At 44.2% G+C, this 20116-nt stretch overlaps 1 protein-coding gene across 2 annotated transcripts in view; it reads left to right on the forward strand.

The window, feature by feature from the left end:
- THSD4 (thrombospondin type 1 domain containing 4) overlaps positions 1–20116 on the forward strand; it is a 702916-nt gene that overhangs the window by 114646 nt on the left and 568154 nt on the right. For both annotated transcript variants that reach the window (XM_059714825.1, XM_019477615.2), the window contains exon 5: positions 15805–16246. In XM_059714825.1, coding sequence (XP_059570808.1) covers positions 15805–16246 — 442 coding nt within the window. The remainder of the gene's footprint in view (positions 1–15804; positions 16247–20116) is intronic.

The following is a 20116-nucleotide window of genomic DNA, read 5'->3' on the forward strand; positions in this document are numbered from 1 at the left end:
AATCAGACCTAGACAGGTTACAGGGGTGGGCAGATGAGAACAGGATGGGTTTCAACACTGAGAAGTAGAAGCTGCTGCACCTGGGGAGGAAGAACCAGCAGCATACCTACATGCTGGGGAACTCCCTTCTTGTCAGCACAGCAGCAGAAAAGGATCTTGGAGTCATTATTGATGCCAAATTGAACATGGGCTGACAGTGTGGGGACGTGGTCAGAGAGGCCAACCATACCTTATCATGCATCCACAGGTGCATCTCAAGCGGGTCCAAGGAGGTGATCCTCCACATCTATGCGACACTGGTCAGGCCGCGGTTGGAGTACTGCGCCCAGTTCTAGGTGCCGTACTTCAGGAGGGATGTGGACAACATGGTGAGCGTCCAGAGGAGGGCCACTCGCATGATCAGGGGTCAGCAGAGCAGGCCCTACGAGGAGAGGCTACGGGACCTGAACCTGTTCAGCCTCCACAAGAGAAGGCTGAGGGGGGATCCAGTGGCTGTTTACAAACTAGTCAGGGGGGACCAGCAGGCAGTGGGGGAGTCCCTATTCCCCCGACCACTGCCAGGAGTGACTAGAAATAACGACCACAAGCTGGCAGAGGGTAGATTCAGACTAGACTTCACCGTCAGGGTGGCTAGGATCTGGAACCAACTTCCAAGAGAAGTGGTGCTGGCTCCTACCCTGGGGATCTTTAAGAGGAGACTAGATGAACACCTTGCCGGGGTCATTTGACCCCAGTTCTCTTTCTTGCCATGGCAGGGGGTCGGACTTGATGATCTGCTCAGGTCCCTTCCGACCCTACCAACTATGAAACTATGAAACTCATGGTTTTACCAATAGGATTTCTTTTTGCCAGAGCTCCCCCAGGATTGACATGGCAACTAGTCGAATGTGGTATCAAGTGAACTTTAATAGTAACCCCTATTCTCTATTACAGGTTTCCTCCCCATAATACAACCCGGCAAGTGGTTCCTTAGACATTACAGCAGTGATCTTTGGGGTACCAGGTGTCGGGTCCTCTGCTGGGTATGTGAGATGTTAGTTTTTGGCTTCCTCACTGTTCAAGCAGGGACACAGCAACTGTCTCTGACCTCCCAGAATCAGAGCATGCTAACACATACCTTTCCCTGCATTTGTTCATTACTTTTGTAACTTATCCCAAATTGTCCAATCCCTTGGCCCTGTTTTAAGCATTCCTTATATGGTGCACCAATCCCCTGGCTCTGTGTCAAGCATTCCTTCTATGGAAACTGTTGTTCCTTGCTCACCTAGCACACCAGTCATAGCACTCACGACTCCCAGAGCCACAGAAGGTGCTTTGTTCAATTTTATTGCTTAGTTCTGGGAAGGCCTGGACTATGGCTAAAAAGCCTTAGCATAACTCAGTTTGCCCGCTACGCTGGGAGACAGTCACCCAGGACCACCCCAAAGGGAGGAAGTCTGCTGCAAGGATCTCAGAATTTTGAAATCTTATGTTGACATCAGGGGATGGAAAAACAGGAGTGGCAGAAACAGTGCATTGTGGACCAAACCAAGAACCCAGAGCCACTCACTCTGCATGGAAACTTGTGTCCAAGCTGCAACAGTCTATCAATCCCAGATAGGCTTTGTCAGCCATCTTCAGGCCCATAGATAAGACAACCATGGAAGACCATCATCCTCAACTGTGACGGTTTGCTGCTGCTGCTGATGAATGGGGATGCCTATTTTTGACTGGCTCATGGTGCTAGGTTTTCAAACAAGTGTCTTTGTGCCTTTTCCAGGGCTTTCCTCTCATGCTTTGGAGAAACTGCAAAGCTGCTTCAGGAATTTGCCTGCAAATCCCTTTTCAAAACTTCCCTTTGCCATGATGCCTACAAAGCAATTGACAGTGGCTTGGTAGCTGACATGCTTACCAGTTCGGTCTTCTTAAAGTCTTCTATGTGTCCAATAGAGTGGATCCTTGTAAATTTATTCTTATGAATATTATTGGATAACCCAGTCCACCAATACAGTAATTCTCATATTAAGAACATTGAAAGTGACTTATCACATTTATTTGGGGAATCTGAGTTAATTCTGGTACTATTCCATTAGGTTAAATTATGTGTTTAGTTTAGATTAAGTTTTAATGTGCCACTGCTTTTGCCTAGGTGAACAGCTTTGTCCAAACACTCATGATGGGCAAATTGTGCTGAAGAAATACACTGTCAGATTATATTATACAAGTAGATAATGCCTTTACTTGAGATAAGCAGAGTAGATCAGAGACTGTTAATGGTGATTGTCTGACATGATTCACTCAATGATGTTACTTGGCTTTCAGTATGTTTCCTGCTAAGCAGCAGTTTACCTTTTGATGATAATTGTATCCCTGATGGCACTTTTTGTGGTAATCAATTATCCATATTTGATGTATTCTTTAACTTAACTGATGGCAAAGGACAGTGAACTCTTTTATTTCCCATACAAGAGGGAACAACAAGGGCGAGTATTTGTATACTGTCATACATTGAAGCAATCAAGAAGAACTGGAAGTCTTTCCAGAATCACAAAACTATGACTTGGTTGGAATAACAGAGACTTGGTGGGATAACTTGCGTGACTGGAGAACTGTCATGGACAGGTACAAACTGTTCAGGAAGGACAGGCAGGGGAGAAGAGGAGCAGCAGTTGCACTTTATGTAAAAGAGCTGTATGATTCCTCAGAGCTCCAGTATGAACTGGAGACAGGCCTGTTGAGAGTCTCTGGGTTAGGGTCAGAGGGAGAGCAACAAGGGTGATGTCGCGGTGGGGGTCTGCTGTAGACCACCAGACCAGGAAGAAGTGAATGAGGCTTTCTTAAAATAGCTAGCGGAAGTTTCTAGATCACAGGCCCTGGTTCTCATGGGGAACTTCAGTCGCCCTGACATCGACTGGGGCGGCAATACAGCAGTGTTCAGGCAATCCAGGAAGTTTTTGGAGAGTATTGGGGACAACCTCCTGGTTTGAGTGCTGGAGCAGCCAACTAGGGGCCATGTTCTTTTTGACCTCCTGCTAACAAGCAGGGAGGAATTGGTGGGGAATGTACTAGCAGATGGCAACTTAGACAGCAGTGACCAATGAGATGATAGAGTTCAGGATCCTGAGGAAAGGAAGGATGTAGAACAGCAGAGTAAGGACCCTGGAATTCAAAAAAGCAGACTTCAGTTCGCTCAGGGAACGCATGGGCAGGATCCTCTGGGAAGCCAGGCTGAGGCGTGAGCCAGCTGGCTGTACTTGAAAGAAGCATTACTGAGAGTGCAGGAACAAACCATCCTGATGTTCAGGAAGACTTAACTTGGCTTAGCAAGTATGGCAGAAAGCCACCTTGGTTTAGTAGGGAACTCTTCAGTAAACAAAACCACAAACAGGAAGCTTATAAGAAGTGGAAACTTGGATAGACAACTAGGGAGGGGAGTATAGGAGCATTGCTTGGGTGTGTGTAGGGATGAAGTCAGGAAGGCCAAAGTGCAGTTGGACATGCAGCTAGCAAGGGATGTGAAGGGTAACAAGAAGGGTTTCTACAAATATGTCAGTAACAAAAGGAAGATCAGGGAACCTGTGGGTCCCTTACTGAATGGGAGAGGCAACCTTGTGACAGAGGATGCAGAAAAGGCTGAAGTGCCCAATGCCTTTTTTGCCTCAGTCTTCACAGGCAAGGTCAGCTCCCAGACTACTGCACTGGGCAGCACAGTTTGGGGAGGAGGTGAGAAGCCCACAATGGTGAAAAAACAGGTTAGAGACTATTTAGAAAAGCTGGACATGTACAAGTCCATGGGGCCAGACGGGATGCACCTGAGGGTGCTGAGGGAGTTGGCTGCTGAGATTGCAGAGCCACTGTCCATCATCTTTGAAAACTCATGTCAATTGGCAGGGGTCCCAGATTATTGGAAAAGGGCAAACATAGTGCCCATATTTAAGAAAAGGAAAAAAGGTAGATCCAGGGAACTATAGACCAGTCAGCCTCACCTCAATTCCTGGAAAAATCATGGAGCAGATCCCCAAGGAATCCGTTTCGAAGCACTTGGAGGAGAAAAATGTGATTAGGAACAGTCGACATGGATTCATCACGGGCAAGTCATGCTTGACCCAACCTGATTGCCTTCTAGGATGATATGTGTGGCTCTGTGGATGCAGGGAGACTGGTGGATGTGGTGTACCTTGATTTTTAGCACGGCTTTTGATCCGGTCTCCCACATTCTCATAGGCAAGCTAAGGAAGTACAGGCTGGATGAATGGACAGTAAGGTGGATAGAAAATGGGCTGGAGCATTGGGCTCAGAAAGTAGTAATCAATGGCTCAGTGTCTAGCTGGCAGCCAGTATCAAGTGGAGTGCTTTAGGGGTTGGTCCTGGGGCTGTTTTGTTCCATATGTTCATTAATGACCTGGAAGATGGCATAGAGTGCACCCTCAGCAAGTATGCAAATAACACTAAGCTTGGGGGAGTAGTAAATACGCTGGAGGGTAGGGCTAGGATTCAGACAAATTGGAGGATTGGGCCAAAAGGAATTTCATGAGGTTCAACAAGGACAAGTGCAAAGTCTTGCACTTAGGACAGAACAATCCCATACACAGTACAGGCTGACTGACAGGGCAACAGCTCCACAGAAAAGGACCTGGGGTGTTACAGTGGACAACAAGCTGAATATGATCCAGCAGTGTGTCCTTGTTGTCAAGAAGGCTAACGGCATACTAGGCTACATTGGTAGGAGTGTTGAAAGATCAAGGGAAGTCATTATTCAGCACTGGTGAGGCCACATCTGGAGTCTTGTGTTTAGTTTTGGGTCCCCCACTACAGAAAGGATGTGGACAAATTGGAGAGAGTCCACCAGAGGGCAACAAAAATGGCAATGGGTCTGAGGCACATGACTTCTGAGGACAGGCTGACAGAACTGGGCTTATTTAGTCTAGGGAAAAAAAGACTGAGAGGCGATTTAATAGCAGCTTTCAACTACCTGAAGGGGGGTTCAGAGGAGAATGGAGCTAGACTGTTCTCAGTGGTGGCAGATGACAGAACAAGGAGTAATGATTAGGGCTGTGCAAAGCTTTGGTCACTGATTCAATTTGGCGGAGATTCAGCCCAATTCAGCTGCTGAATCTCTGAACCAAATTAAATCAGGACACCCTTTAATGGCTTCAAATCAAATCAGAATCCCCCAAATTGATTCAGATAGATTCAGAGACATTCGACAATTTGGCTATAGACACAGCTTTAAATGTCCACTTCTGGGTCTGCTGCAGAGCACGCAGAGGACCACCCCCGCCTTCCAGCTCAGTGACTGGTGCCTCCTGGGTCGGGGGGGGGCACCCAGGGTCCCCCTGTGTCTAATCACTGAGCTGAGGGGGTGTGGGGGAAAGGGGGGTCCTCTGCACGCTTGCCAGTGGACCCAGAAGTGGACTGGAAATTCTTACAGTCCACTTTTGGGTTTGTTGCTGAGCATGCAGGGGACCCCCCCCCACCCTCTCCTCCCCACTCCTGTGGGACGCTCCATCTACCCCACCATCTCAGCATTCACAAGTCATGCCTGGTACCTCAAGGTATGTAATAAAAACATTTAAAGCTGTGTCTATGCCTGAATCGCTGATTCTCTGAATCAGCATCGAATCTTCAGATTTGGATTTGGCTGAATCAAATTGGGATAGTGATTCAAATCAGTGAATCGAATCACTGTCCCCTGATTCAGGCTGAATCTGAATCCGAATCGAATATGGCCCTTTTTGCACACCCCTACTAGCGGTCTCAAGTTGTAGCAAGGGAAGTTTAGGTTAGATATTAGGAAGAATTTTCTCACTAGGAGGGTAGTAAAACACTGGAACAGGTGACCCAGAGAGGCAATGGAACCTCCATCCTTGGAACTTTTCAATACTTGGCTACACAGATTATGGCTGCAATGATCTAACTGGGGCTGGCTGGTCTTACTTTGAGCTGGGGATTGGACCAGATGACCTCTTGAGTTCCCTTTGAACTCTAATTTTCTATGATTCTATGATTTACTTGAATAACAATAGCAAGATAATAAATAGCGTACATAACTCACTAGTATTTCCAGAGATAGCTTGAAAGCAGATAGAGCTTATAACTTGTAATTGTTTGGCATTGGATACATATTGTTCTCCATGGTTCTGTTGTTTCCAAGTCTTGGACTGACATTTAATGCCTGTGTCTTTCCAAGATGATGTAGAAAGCTGCTTGTTAGTTAACATTAAATTCTTCTTAGAAGTGGGAAAATAAAGGGGGTCTAGCTTATGCCTCCCTTCTATTGGAACAGCTATTAGGACTGTACAAAATTTTACTGGGTGTTTTGTTTCAAAGCTGTTTTGATGTGTTTCGAGCTCGAAACAGTGAAATTGAAATGAAACAAAAAGCTTTCAAAACAGCTTCGAAGCAAAATGAGGGCATTCAGAATGTTTCAAAAGTTTCAAAACATTTTGAGTTTTGAAGGTGGACTTACTGGCTTCAGTGCTGGTCCCAGGCAGCAGCAGCAGCCTCCTGTCATCCAGCGCACAGATCTGAGGGCCCATACCCCTGGGAGGGCTGCTAGGCTGTGCCAGACTCCTGAGGATGTGAGCCCCTGGATCTGTGTACCAGATGAGAGGAGGCTTCCTTTGCCACCTGGGACTGACACTGGGCATGAGCTGCGCACAGAACCAGGGAAAACTGCTGCTGCTGCCGGTCGGCGGTATTCTCCTGTCATCTGGCACACAGTTCCAGGCACTTGCATCCCCAGGAGGAGTCCGGCACAGCCCAATAGCGGGACCCCAGATCTATGCACTGGATGAGAGGAGGCTGTGGCAGAAAGTCATCTCTGTTTCTCCTCAAAAACTCTGCTCTGTGACAATTTGGTTAGGATGGGCCCTGTGGAGGGTACACACCTTACCCTATCTCTTTAGGTAACCTGAGCTGGATACATTCCTGAGGGAGGGTGGAAACCTGCTCCCTCTGCCTACGTGACTGGCATCACATACCTGGGTGAGGGGCTTGGGATCCCTGGTGAGCTAGGGACTGCCAGTCTGCCCAGCAACTAGTGATGCATTTCAAATTGGTTGGCTGACAGCCAACAAGTGCTGGCCTCCGTTGGACCAGGTAAATGAGGTCATAAGGGCTATATAAGTAAAGGACTGCCCAGGAGGATGGGGGCAGCACCCATAAGGAAGACTCAGAGAGAGAGAGAGAGAGGGAGAGAGAGAGAGAAGAGCTGGGCCATCTGAAACTTGCTCTCACTCTCAGAACTCATGATCAAGGAACTGCCTGCCTCCAGAGGGAATCTTCACCTGCCTCTGGATGATGCTTGTAAGTAAGCTACCTGAGATCTAACTAAATATATAGCTTGCAGTAACTCAGATGCATGATCAAAGGCTGCCCAGCCATGCTCGTTTGCTTTATGAGATTTCTCTGATATTGCTCTAACCTGTACCTTTTTCCAACCCCATGCCTTGTCACCAATAAAGTTCTCCTTTGTACCTAGCATGGGAGACTTATTGGGAGTAGGTCTAGATTATGCCTTGGAGTCCCCTTGGTTCAGCTGACTAAGGGAGACCACTACTTGTGCTTCCACCTGAGGGAAGCACCTCAAGTTCTTGAAGTGAGTCAAGTACCCTCAAGGGCTACTAGGCCTGTGTTTCCCAGGGGGCGCAGAGACAGAATCAAACCCATCCCGGGGTGGTGGCAGTTTTGGCCCCAGGCTAGCGGGTGTGTTCCAGGAAGGGAGTCGGCCAGAAGTGAGGCCCCCCCAGGGAGGCACTCGGAGCCTGGAAGGTGGTCAGGTGCAGTGAGGTGGGTGGCTCAATGCAGGAGTACCCCCTACTGGCCCACCACAGAGGCTGCCACTGCCGGCAAGTGTCAGGAGTTTTGCTTTGAACAGTTTGAGGTGCTGTTTCCCATTTTGAGGTGCTCTGCATGTATCTCCTTGAAACCTGGCAGGCTTCATGCCCTCAGAAGGGACTACCATCCCTGCAAGTTTTATCCAAATCAGGCAAGAAATGACAAAGGTTTAGGCATTTTCATGATTACCCATTATAGCCTATGGGTGAAATGTCGAAACACATCAAAACAGAGAAACAGTTTTGACCAAACGAAACAGAACAGTGCAACAAACGAAACAAGAAAATGAAACACTGTCCCTTTGAAATAGTGAACTGGAAGTCTAAATGAAACAGCGCTGTTTTGCACAGCCCTATGTGTGTGAAAAAACCCCAACAACCCATAACTGCTGATGTAGCTATCTTGGGAAAAAACCCTAATATAGAAACATTTACATAAACAAAAGGGCTCTTTGCGCCATACAGGCTGCATGTCCCCTGTGGGAATCTGGCAGTATATCTGTGCAGGCAAACCTTGTTAAGTGTAGATAAGACCTATTTCTTGAACTAGATGAGAAACTCGGGTTCACATTCTTGCTCTACTGGGTTTAGAGTGATTTGAGCGGAAAAGCTCTGCTGAATCAGGGAGATGAGAGATTTAACCTGAGTCTCTCACGACCAAGGTCAGAGGCGTGAGCACCAACCTGTAGAAAGCTGCTACCTCCCTAGTGTTCCAGTGTGGAATGAAAACAGATTTGGAACCTCAGAAGTTGTGCAACAGATTTGTCATCCTCAAATCCAGCGTTGAACTGTGTGAGCTGTGAAAGGGCAGGAGCCAAACACATATTAAAAATCCTATAAATGTTTGGCTGAGGGAATTAATTTATGATTGGTAAAATAAACATGCATGTTTTCCAAATGCCACAGTCAACTTGGCACTTGGAGATGTGGGAATATCTTTGAGTAAACTTATCTGGGAGGTGAATTGATAACCACTGTTCCTCTAGGAACCAACTGAAAAATTCCAAGAAATACCATTGTACCGGTAATTTGAGGGGAAGGAGAAGTAACAAAATATCTTTTAGCAGCAGATGCTGAAGCCAATGCCTGGTGCCTTTCTCTTCCTTATTATCTGACCTTGTTTCACTGTTTTAAAAGCAATCAGTTGGAAGTTTTAGGTGCACGTGGAGTGTTTGGGGTTTAGTACCTCTTGTATTTACGTGTCCGTTCCATAGATAAATTAGCTACAAGAAACAGATAGATTTAAATACCCCTGTACAGACCATAGTAATGGTTATACCTGACTTAATGACAACAGTAGTCTCTTCAGTCCTTCAACCAATGTCATGCTTAACACCTTGAATTTTAGTTTTAATGCCTAAATAAATTTTCCTATTAACAATAACTATTCTGTAGTGAATGTACCAAGCCACTTTAATAGAAGGGGTTAGACTATGCACTTGAAAGCATACAAACATCACTCTCTTATTGAGAGTATTATGAGGAATTTATTTTGAAGTATTAATTCCTCTCTGATACATCAGTTCATTTACAACAATTCTGCTTCTGATCTTCTTGATGGATAATAGTATACCTAGTCCAGTTAAATATTCTGACTGTAGAAATATTGGACTAAATATTACTCTCGTATTCATGCCAGTATCCCCAATGGATGCCAAGGGAATTTTGTAGCTTTGTGAAAAGACAGTCTGCCCCTTACCAGAAGAGCTTTTAAAAAGTTGTGCCTAGTATTCCAATGTAAGCTGTGCTTGGGTTTCTATGTAGGATGCCTGTGAACATTTGTCAAGGTGGCTGAAAGTTAAGTAGACTGAAATGTATGCATTTTACACTTCCTTGACCTTCCCTGATGGCCATCCCCAGTCTCCAAATCCCAGGGTGGTCTTCCTTAAGATAGATAGATTCAAAGGAAGTGATGATCTCTTACTGTCATGCTTTTTGTGGCTGTACTTGGTGGATGTGTCCCATCATTTTTGTTTGGTGGGGACTGAGAGGGCCACTGTTACAAAATCTACCTTCCACTAGTTGCCTGCTAACTATTCACTAGGCCTTATGGAATTTTATTCCCTGTCCATTTTTTTTTTTTAATCTTACCTATTACCTCAGGGGAGGTGTGAATCCAAATTTCCATCTGGAGCATGATCTTTTGGGTTCTTAGCATTAATTCTATCATTCCCAAAACAAAAGGTACTGAGGAAGCACCCATTTGCTTTCTTTAGGATAAGCTTGGAAAGAAGATCACCTAAAACCAGCCTATGGTGAAGAATGGGGCCTGTAGGCCTTTGGACTGTGAGGATGATGGGTACAAAGCTGTGTTCTGCTATGGAGCAGGCTTGGTGGTGGCTCAGAATCCCTAAAAACCCACCAAGGCTTGGCTTAATTGCATCCCCTACAAACAGATCCTAAGGAGCTAGGTTTATATAACATGCACAGGCTCATCGGAGCTCATTTAGTGCTAATTATTAGGTAAGTTATGCGTTTTGCCTATTTGCAGCCTTCATGAAGCTAGATAACATGCCCTCCCTTGCTAGTGTATGACATCACAAATTCTACCTGGCACTCTTTTCCCCAAAAGTAAAAACTAATTACATTCAAGGGTTGTTGTTTTTTTTTAAACTAGATTCTTAATGATCTTGCAACAAACTGCATTCTTAATTTATAAGGATGTTGCCAACAGGGAGTGTAAAATGCTTTAAGGCAAAGTGAACAGTGCCGCATAGTTTCATGCCAAACAGGATTGGTTAAAATGAAGCACGGACAGTGATAAAGATGTTAATAGTGAAAAGCTCTTTTTTAAGTTTAGTTTCCAGCATGGGTGTAAGGGTTTACATTTTCTGACCTGAGGGCATGTGTGGGATGCCCAATAAAAAAGCCTGCAGGAGCAGGTCAAATGAGGAAGTTAGGAGCTTTCATAGAGGTCCCTTTGCAGAATCTAGACAGGCAGGGTTTGGTAGATGATGAGTGCCATGCAGGTGGAGGTACTATTCCTACGAATACCTTTTGTTAAAATCTTGTTGATGTATATTTTTAGTAAAATGTAGGGGTGCACGATTTTTTTGGCCGATATCGATAGCTGATGATTAACCAACCATATTGGCTGATCCGTTAACTGATATTTAGAAATAGTACAAGGCATTTTAAACTACTGACGTAAATAAACTTTTTTTGTTTGTTTTCTACTGTAACATGCACGCACGCACGTGTGTGTGTGCCTCCTGCCTGCTACTGCCGTCAGTGAGGAAGGAGGTGACCTCCTTATTCCCATGCATGTCACCCCCTTGCCGACAGCTCCTACCCCCTGCTCCGCTCCCCACAGAGCTCATGCTGCAGTCCGAGGCAGGTAGGGCAGACCCTCATGCAGTCAGTGATGTTGGGCGTGCTTGCAGCCCTAGAGCATGCCACCACCTCAGCACCAGCAGGCCCTGCGCAGCCGAGCTCTTGTGGCTGCCGGGGAGAAGCCACTTTTGCAAAGGTGCCTGGTGCCTGGCAGAGTGGAATGTCCCTTGTGCAGTGTCTTACCCTTCCCGTGCAGAACCCAGTGTCTCCACAGCAGCCCCGGTGCTCAGGCCCCTTTGGCGGTAGCAGCAGCAGCAGGAGCTGGTAATGGTCCCTTTTTGTTGAGTATGGTGCCCTGTGACTGCTCCCTAGTGCCCCCTCCCCCTCCTGCTGCTATACTGGGACCTGTAGTCTGCCATGGGCTCGGGTGGAGTGTGGGGACTGGGCAATGCTCTCCAGGGTGCTCTGGGCATGTGGCCACAATTATCAGCTACAATGGCCAAAAAAAGCCAAAAGCCCATAACGTCATTTCTCCTTTTTATCAGTGCCTATCCAATAGCCAACTGATATTGGTGTGCCCCTAGTAAAATGAGGGAGTTAAGACTTGGAAACAATAATGTTTGGGGATAAGGGACCTTAGTGTTGCTTTAAGTTTACCTTTTCTTCCTCCAAAAGAAGCAAGAACAATAACAATTGCACTCAGTTTCTATGAGTGGCCCCATATTAAGCCCTCTCTAGTCCTGACTTTTGTACTTGCAGTATTTTTGTGCATGCTATACATGCAAGGTAGAATATTTTTCAATGCAGTTTTAATTTTAGTCTTAGTGAATTTAAGTCCTTTAGTCCTGTCATGTTTATTTGATTTTTCTGTGTGATTTTGTGCAGGTAATAGTAGTTCTAAGTCTTCATAGTTAGTGACTTATATTCAGGAGAACAAGCTGTTTTTTCTAAAATTGAACCTGAAAATGTGGGGTCAACTTCTACATGCTTGACTGACAATCAAAAAATATCTATAGTATATCTGCTTCTCACAGGTACTGGCATGTTATATGAATCAGCCCCAAAATTTCTGATGTTTTTCTAAAAACAAAGATACCTTAGTTTCTCCATCTTATAGTATATTCCTGGAAATACAAAGAATGACAGATAACTTTTTGCTGTTTTTTCGTTTGTTTTTTGCTCAGCATTAAGAAATGAAGAAATAAGGCAAAATGTTGAAATGTGTTGAAAATGAGAAACAAGGTGAAATGTTATGTACATTTCTTTGATCATCAAAAACAAACTAACAAAAAGTTAAGGGCAATTAGGCTGATTAAGGTTTGCTTTATTTGAAATTTTGAATTGGTTTGTCCCTTTCTGACACATATTCCTTTTTTCCCCTAGATTTGTCCTCCTAACCAAAATTACTTCCCCCCAACCACCAAATGCTACAAACCCATGCTATAGTAGAAAAGAGAAACTTGCCTCAACAATGACCATAGCTGTCACAGAACAGATTAACTCATATAAACAACTCAAGTGCTCTAGCCGCTTATCTGCCAGGGTAAATCAACACTCTAGTTCACACATCCTTGAGGCATGAAGATTGATTAAAAGCCTCACATGGCCATAAAAGCTAGAATGTTAAGTATATGACTTCCAAGGTTTCTATGTAACAAGAGTATTAGGAGACAGTAAGAGAGAGGGAGAAAATAAATACAGGAAAAAATGAATTCAAAGAGAGTCTTTGATCTGGCGACACGTGCTTGACAGCGATACCTTCTTATTTCCTAGAAAATAAAATTATAACCTCCAGTTTTCATCACAGTCTAAATTATCTATTTTATTTTATATAATAAGATATGAATATCTGGTAAAGATAGGAGAAATTTCCTTTAAAAAATGTATTTCTCATTAACCTTTGTGTGTGTTGAGGGTGGGGAGGTTAGTTAAGAAAAACACCTGAGGTGCAAATGGAAGAAAGCTTTACTGATTTTAGCTGTCTAGTATTGTAGCATAACTAGAGAACCAGGACTGAACTGACTTTAAGCTACAGTGAGTATTGAGAAAAACAGTCCAAAGACCTGCTGACAGCACTGGTTTAAACATACTGGGATTAACTTTATAGTCATCATTATGTTAAATAAAGTGGCTTAAAGTGTGTGTTTTGGAGTGGTTTATTTTTTTTTAACTTTCACTTAATTTACTGGCCATATACGTTCTGGGGTCTGGTCCTTAGCAAATACTTCCAGTGTAAAGCTGTTCCTTGGTTAGCATAGAACTGCAGGATAAGCCTGGCAGCCAGGGCTTATGCATTGGAAGGAAAAGCCTTGGCTGGAGGCATGGCCAGTGTGCCCAGAGTGTACAGCCACATTTCTTTTTCTGCTTCCTCAGCCATGTATGATGTATATGCAGCAGAGCATAAAGCTGGAACAGCCCAGAAGTTGCACTGATTTATGCTGATGCTGGTACTGGCTCTTGAATGGTCCTTGAATGCACAACACTTTGCTCTCTCTTTTCATGGGGATAGGCTAACTGAGTCTTGGGGCCTTTTCATTGAATGTGGAACATGCAGCAGTGGTGAAATGCTGTGTGTGTGTCAGGGGGTGGCCTGTCACTGTGAGAAAACAGAATTAGTGTCTGGTGGAACTACATAACAGTACACAGTTTTAAAGCATGTTACATGCCTAAATAGGTGTCTAATTGCAATGTCTTCCCAACAGGCCAATGTGGAGATCCGGTTAAATGTGGACTAGAACAGAAACATATTGTTTTGGTTACCTTTCCTGGAACTCCTTTAGCAATACTGTTTAAAGTTCTGCTGCCTTTTCTGTGTTTGTTATTTGAGTAGCTAATGAAGGCAAAGTGAACAGAGCATTTAGACCACAAAAACTGTGGCTTTGCTAATCACAGTGTATGCTAGAAACAGATGCTCTATCTTGACATTGTCATTGTCTATGTACAGACATTCAGTTTCTACTAGGAGAATCCACATTTGGTACACATTTGGTTTCTACTGGGAGAATCCTCATTCTTCCAGTAGAAACCAATGCATACAGATATTCAAGCTTTTTCTCCTGAAGCAAAAATGGCTGCTCCAGGAGAAAAAACAACCCTGGAATAACCAGGGTTAAATCACTCCTGGGAAAGTTACTCCCAAGGAGACTGAATGTCTGCATACTTTCCCCTGGCTTAACTCTTCTTGGGGAAAAACACCCATGTCTTCCCAAGACCAGGGTCACCTTGTTCTGGAGAAGATTTGGGACATAACTGCTCCCCTCCTTCTGGGAAGCCAGGGAGGTGAGAGGAGGAGGAAGTGCCAGCTTCTCCCTGCCTGTTTGTTACATCAGAATTCCTGGTATAGGAATCAGGCAGGGGCTTTTCTCCACTACTCCTTATGCTCAATTCCTGGTGCTCAGCAGTAGAGTGCAGGGAGCACCACAGGCCTCTGCCTGCTTCTTATACCAGAGGCCCTGGAGTGAGAAATGGGTAGGTGTTTAGCCATGCTGCTCCTTCCACAGTACTCCCTGAAACTGGGAGCAGAGTGGAATAGCAATATCTGGCCAGGGGGCTTTGACCTGCTGCTTTTCTCCTCTCCTGGATGGCCTGGGAGGACAAGAGAGCAGTGAGGAGAAGCCTCCAGCTGATTCCCCAAGCTGGGCAGTGTCTGGCTTGGGGAAAGTGCAGGGAGAACTGATGGCTGCCCCTTCTCTTCCCAGTGCTACTCTCTGCCTCATTCCTAAACCTTGGCACTGCCTGGCTTGGGAAAGTAGCTGGAGGCTTTGCCTTGCTACTCCCTTCCCCTCCCAGATCCATCCAGAAGGGGAGAGGAGCAGCCACAGCTGCTACCTACCTCTTTCTCCAGCTAGGCAGTACCTGGATTGGAGAAGGACACAGGGCTTTTCCCTAGTGCTCTATCTGATCTACTCCCAGAGACAGGGAGCAGAGCTGAGGAAGCTGCACCCTGCCATTCCACAGACCCTGGTCTTGGGAAGGTGCAAAGCATCTTTCCCTTCTATTTCATGCTTTTCAGGACTAGGAAAAGTGGAGCAGGCACTGCTCCCTTCACCTTCCCAAGTTACAAGATCACTTCAGTTTCTGGCAGATGCGAAGAGCAGGGGAGAGGGGGCAGTTGCAGGCTGAACATCTGTACTGTTCCCTTTCCAAATGATTCTCAACAATTTCTGCATGTAGAAATGAAGGTCTGTTCCTGGCCATTGTCTAAACCAGTAATAGGGAGTACAAGCCTTATTTGTATTGGAATGTCAATGAAAGCGTAGCATAGCCATGTATTGTAAAAATATGGTTGCTTTAAAAATTTAAATTGTCATTTTAAAGAAGAATGCCAAAGTTTGAAGATGCTACCTTTAAGACGGACATTTGCATGTCATCTCAAGAACAAACCTTGATTAAAAACTGAATACAGCTGAAGTCAAGCAGAATGCTCTGCCTCGGTATGCAGGCTGACATTGCTTCTCACTCAATGGTTAGCCTTTCTTGGTGAATACTTAATGACTGCTTGCTGCCACAGAGCTTGATGTTGCATACTCTGTGATTGCCAATATACAAAATGAGAACAGAATATTGTATAAGTATTCTTTAAAATATAATAATGTGTACCTTTATGTACCTTTTCTAAATCTTTCTAGGCTATTAGTTGTAGGTAAAATTCATATAAGCATCTAAGTGTTCATACCTTTGTCCACTCAGTATGGTTTTATTTATCTTTCCTTAGAAACAGGAACAGAAATCCCATTGGCCCAGGGAAATATGGATATGGAAAAGTGCCATATATATTACCTCTGCAAACTGACACTGGGCAGCCACCTCGAAAACTACGGAGGCAGCGACAGTTACCAAGGAACCAAGCATATCAACAAAATCCAGGTCTTGGGAGCCATCCGTACACCCGTCCAGCTAATCCTTCACTTCAACATGTGGATGTTTACCAAGAAGAACATGGACTTCAGCCTGGACATCAGGTCTTAGGGCCCTCAGTTTATCAGCATGCTTCAACCCATTCTCAGGCCTTTCCTGCATCTCAGAATTTGTTCCATGGTAGTGGCTCAACCCATCATGGCTTTGTGTCACATCAGACTGTCCAAAGTGTGTCTCAGAGGGCTGCAGCTATTGTGTGTACTGGAGCCTACAAGCAACACAAGCTTTGCAACACAAACGTAAGTCTGTTTTTCTCTTTGTTAATCTAGGAGACATATGATGATTTCCTCAGCTCACAGGACTTCTGTTGTTCAGGTGGTTAAAAATCAAAAGGCTACATATTTATTTTATTAACTTAAAATATCCCATAATTCAGTTTTAGACCAGGAAAAAAACTTGCTGTATGCTGATTTCAAAGAAGAGTAGTTTGGGGAATATCTATAGCAGCAATATCTTATAGCATCATTCAGAGCTTCAAATAGTCGTTATACCCCCATGGAATATATATGATTCCCTTTGGATAGAGGAAGAAGCTGAGGCACAAAAAGTTTATGCGACTTTGCTATATAGCATAATAAAATATGTCAGGGCTGGGCAATTATTTTGGCTAGAGGGCTACTTAATGAGTTTTGGGTATCTGTCAAGAGCCGTATCCATCTCTCTCCTCTGCCTGTCTGTCTCACTGTTGCTGTTTCCCCGTCCTTCCAGAACCCACCGGAATGGATACAACAGAATGACAAACATGCAGGGAGAGCAGAATACCTAAACAGAGATCGGCTAGAAAGGAAGAAGAGTTTTGTTATTGAGAAACTGGGGTGGGCATTTGGGGCCAGTTCTCACCTCTGTCATACACCTTTTCTGTTATTTGTAGTTTGCCGCAGTGGGTGGGTGGCGTCGTCAGCTGTGGATGCTGCTGGTAGGTTCAGGGGCCTGGGTGCAGAACCTGCAAGCAGCATCCTCATCTGATGCCACCACCCTCCAGGCACAGTGAGAACTTGTGCCCAGAGCCCTTATGTGGAACTTGCCAGCAGCATCATCTGTGGACCCAGGCAGGAGCTGCTGCCATGGCGAGTAGGCGGCAGCATTAGCTGTGGACATTATTGGTAGTTCTGTGTTAGGGCTTCTGAACAGACTGGTATCATCCACAGGTGATGCCACCGCCTGCCTGCTGTTTTGGAAGCCCCATCCAGGTCCACAGATGATGCCTGATGCTACTGGGTGGAAGCAGTGCCACCCACCAGCCTAACCCACCAGCCACCGAGGGCTAGATCCAGTTAGTTGGCAGCTGTTCACCTGCAGGCCAGATCGAATCTGTTGGCGGGCTGAATCTGGCTTATGGGCCATATTTATTGAGATAAGTAGACAGCAGAGGCAGGATAGAAGTAGCAGTCATTTCTCCTGATTCCCAGACCCAAGCTTGTACTGTGAGAAGCAGCTGCCTTTTCTGATACATCGACATACCATAATATCATAAATTAGCTTACGCTGGGCAGAATGCCATGTTAACATGAGAATACAGCTTCCAATACTGAGTTAGCTTATTTATAGCTAACTCCACTGTCTATATACATGACACTGCATTGTACAGGCATTAATCTTTCTGACAGACTCTCCTTGTTGTCATATCTTGGCAAATTTATTACGAGTTAGGGTTCATGATATGAGGATTACAAATCCTATTGCATTAGAATGTAATGGGTGATCCAGAAGAGGAGTTTGCATGGTGGAGGTGAGACACAGGCTGTTCCACCAATGAAAGAAGGAAGGGAGAATTTAGGAGAGATCATTGGGAGGAGTGATTTTTTTTTTTAAGTATGTCAGGGGCTTTCCAAACTCAAAAGCAAGTGCCTTTCTTCTTTGAAGAGTTTACTAGAGTAAGGGGAAACCAGAGCAGAAATTAGGTGGAGTGAAAATGTCTTCAGCAAGGCCTTAGGAACAAACATTAAAAAAGCATGAAGTAAATCATGCAGTGAAGCAACAGGTTGGATGATGCAGGGAGCCCAAAAGAAAGATGAGTATAGCAGCAGCATTTCAAATAAAGTAAAAGGTGAGAGGAAGAGTTAAGAGTAACACAGGAAAAGATGGTTGAGAACCTGGCCCAGGGCTGGAAGGGCCCTCACAAGGGATAATGAAGAAAGGACCATATTAAATGATGGCATCTGGAATAGAAAGGAGAGAGTTGTGAACATGGGAGACAGTGAAGATATCAGAGGGATGGAAAAGAAAGAAGAGGAAGCAAAACTAGATATAAGTTCTGGTGGGTTTGGGATGGTGGTTAGGCAATCGGTGTAAAAAGACCAATGTTAAAGTAAGTGCCGAAGCTCCATTTAAACTTGAACAAAAATGGGATATAATGTGCATGGATACATTCTTCAGATGATAAAGTTTCCATTAGATAGGTGAAAGCAGCAGTTGCTGTTCAGGGACTTGTTTCTCCCTGGACTGTGGTAATTAATAGTTATAATTAATAATTAAGTAGAAACAGTTATTAGAGTAAAGGCAGGAACCAAAAGAAAATAAGGCTGGCCCATAGATTTCTACTTATTTACTTCTTGTTGTTGTCTAAATACTTTTACTTTGGTCATTAATTTAATTTATCAGCCACAACATGCTCCAGGGTCTCTGCCAGCATTCAGGGAACACTAGTTATTTTCTGTTTTTGGTAAATCCCAGGAGGTAGGTGTAACTTATCATGGGAAAAGATTCTGTTAATTGGTGTGTTTGGCCACTACCTCTACAGTTTTTCCTCAGGGCAATTAATTAATGACAAATTAACTCAATCTGCTGTAGTCCTTAAGTCATTTCCTCATGGTTGTATATTTATTGTTTTTTCATTTATCGCTGAACTCATTTTACATGACTGACAGCTTGGTTCTTAAAAAGTTAAGTTTGCAGATCTTAGTGAGAGCCTGGAAAAGGCTTATATTTGTGCAAGTGTTTTTGCAGGGCATTAAACCTATTTTCTCATTGTGTAAATGGCTCCCTGTTTTCAGCACCTGCATGTGCACTTTGCACATCCATCCTCAGACTTTACAGCTCTGTCACTGTCTCTAGTGGGTTATGGAATAGAGAAAATGCCACACAACTCACTGATTCGTTTGATGCACTGGCTGGGGGAGTATTTAGTTGATCGCACGATTTCACAATGATTACGCACTTAATTCATACAACACAATTTTATTTTAAAATTCTTTGCTACGCATATAACTGCTTAGCTTTAAGAAATACCACAAACATTAAGAACACAATAACTACATATATCAGAAGCAATGCTCCAAATGCACTTCCTTCCCAAACAATGCTATAAGAATTAGTATTACAAAAACAACTACAATTACAACTGAAAGTTAAATTTGAATCAATACTGTTATTTTTCATAATATACTTACAATCCTAGAATTCCGAGAAACCAAATCCCCAGGTATACCTTCATTCTTTAGTTATGGTTTTAGGGTTGGTCTCAGCAGTGATAGGAACAAGTCCCCTTCTTCCAGTCCCTTTCGGGCGCTCTGCAGCTTCAGCGTGACTTAAGAGATTCGTGTTCAGGGAGAGGGTGGTTCAGGTGATCAGTCTGATCTGGCCTACACTTGCGATTCTTCCTTCGTTGTTCTGCAAATGAAGTTACCTCCAAATTGGGACAGTAGGTTACAGTTTTTATTGAGTGAGTTGCCGTCTTGGGCCCCTCCTACCCAAACCTGTCACTACTCCCAAATTTGGGCTCGGATCTTTCTCAACAGATTTCTGCTGGGTTCAGTTTCTTTTGTTGATCGTTTAATTACTTTGAGGAATTTCCTTTCTTTCCAATCTTTTAAAAGGCTCCTAGGTTTTGATTTCTCGGAATGTGGGATTTTTGCTTAAGGGTCATTTTTAGGTTAACTTTGTTAAAGGCCTCTAAAGATAAAATTCAAGAGTGAAGACTTTGAGCAAAGTCAGGACCTTCCACACGTAGACCAAAACAATGGCTTAGATAAGAGGATGAATCTTGTCTTCTTCCTAAACTGGCTAATGGGCAACTATTACAAACATTCAAATATTACATTCAATATGACAGTCACCTCTTTAAGCAGAAAATGTATAATAAACATCAGTCCCTCTTGCATCCAGGCATA

The sequence above is a fragment of the Alligator mississippiensis genome, chromosome 11 (assembly GCF_030867095.1).
Source record: "Alligator mississippiensis isolate rAllMis1 chromosome 11, rAllMis1, whole genome shotgun sequence".
NCBI classification, from domain to species: domain Eukaryota; kingdom Metazoa; phylum Chordata; order Crocodylia; family Alligatoridae; genus Alligator; species Alligator mississippiensis.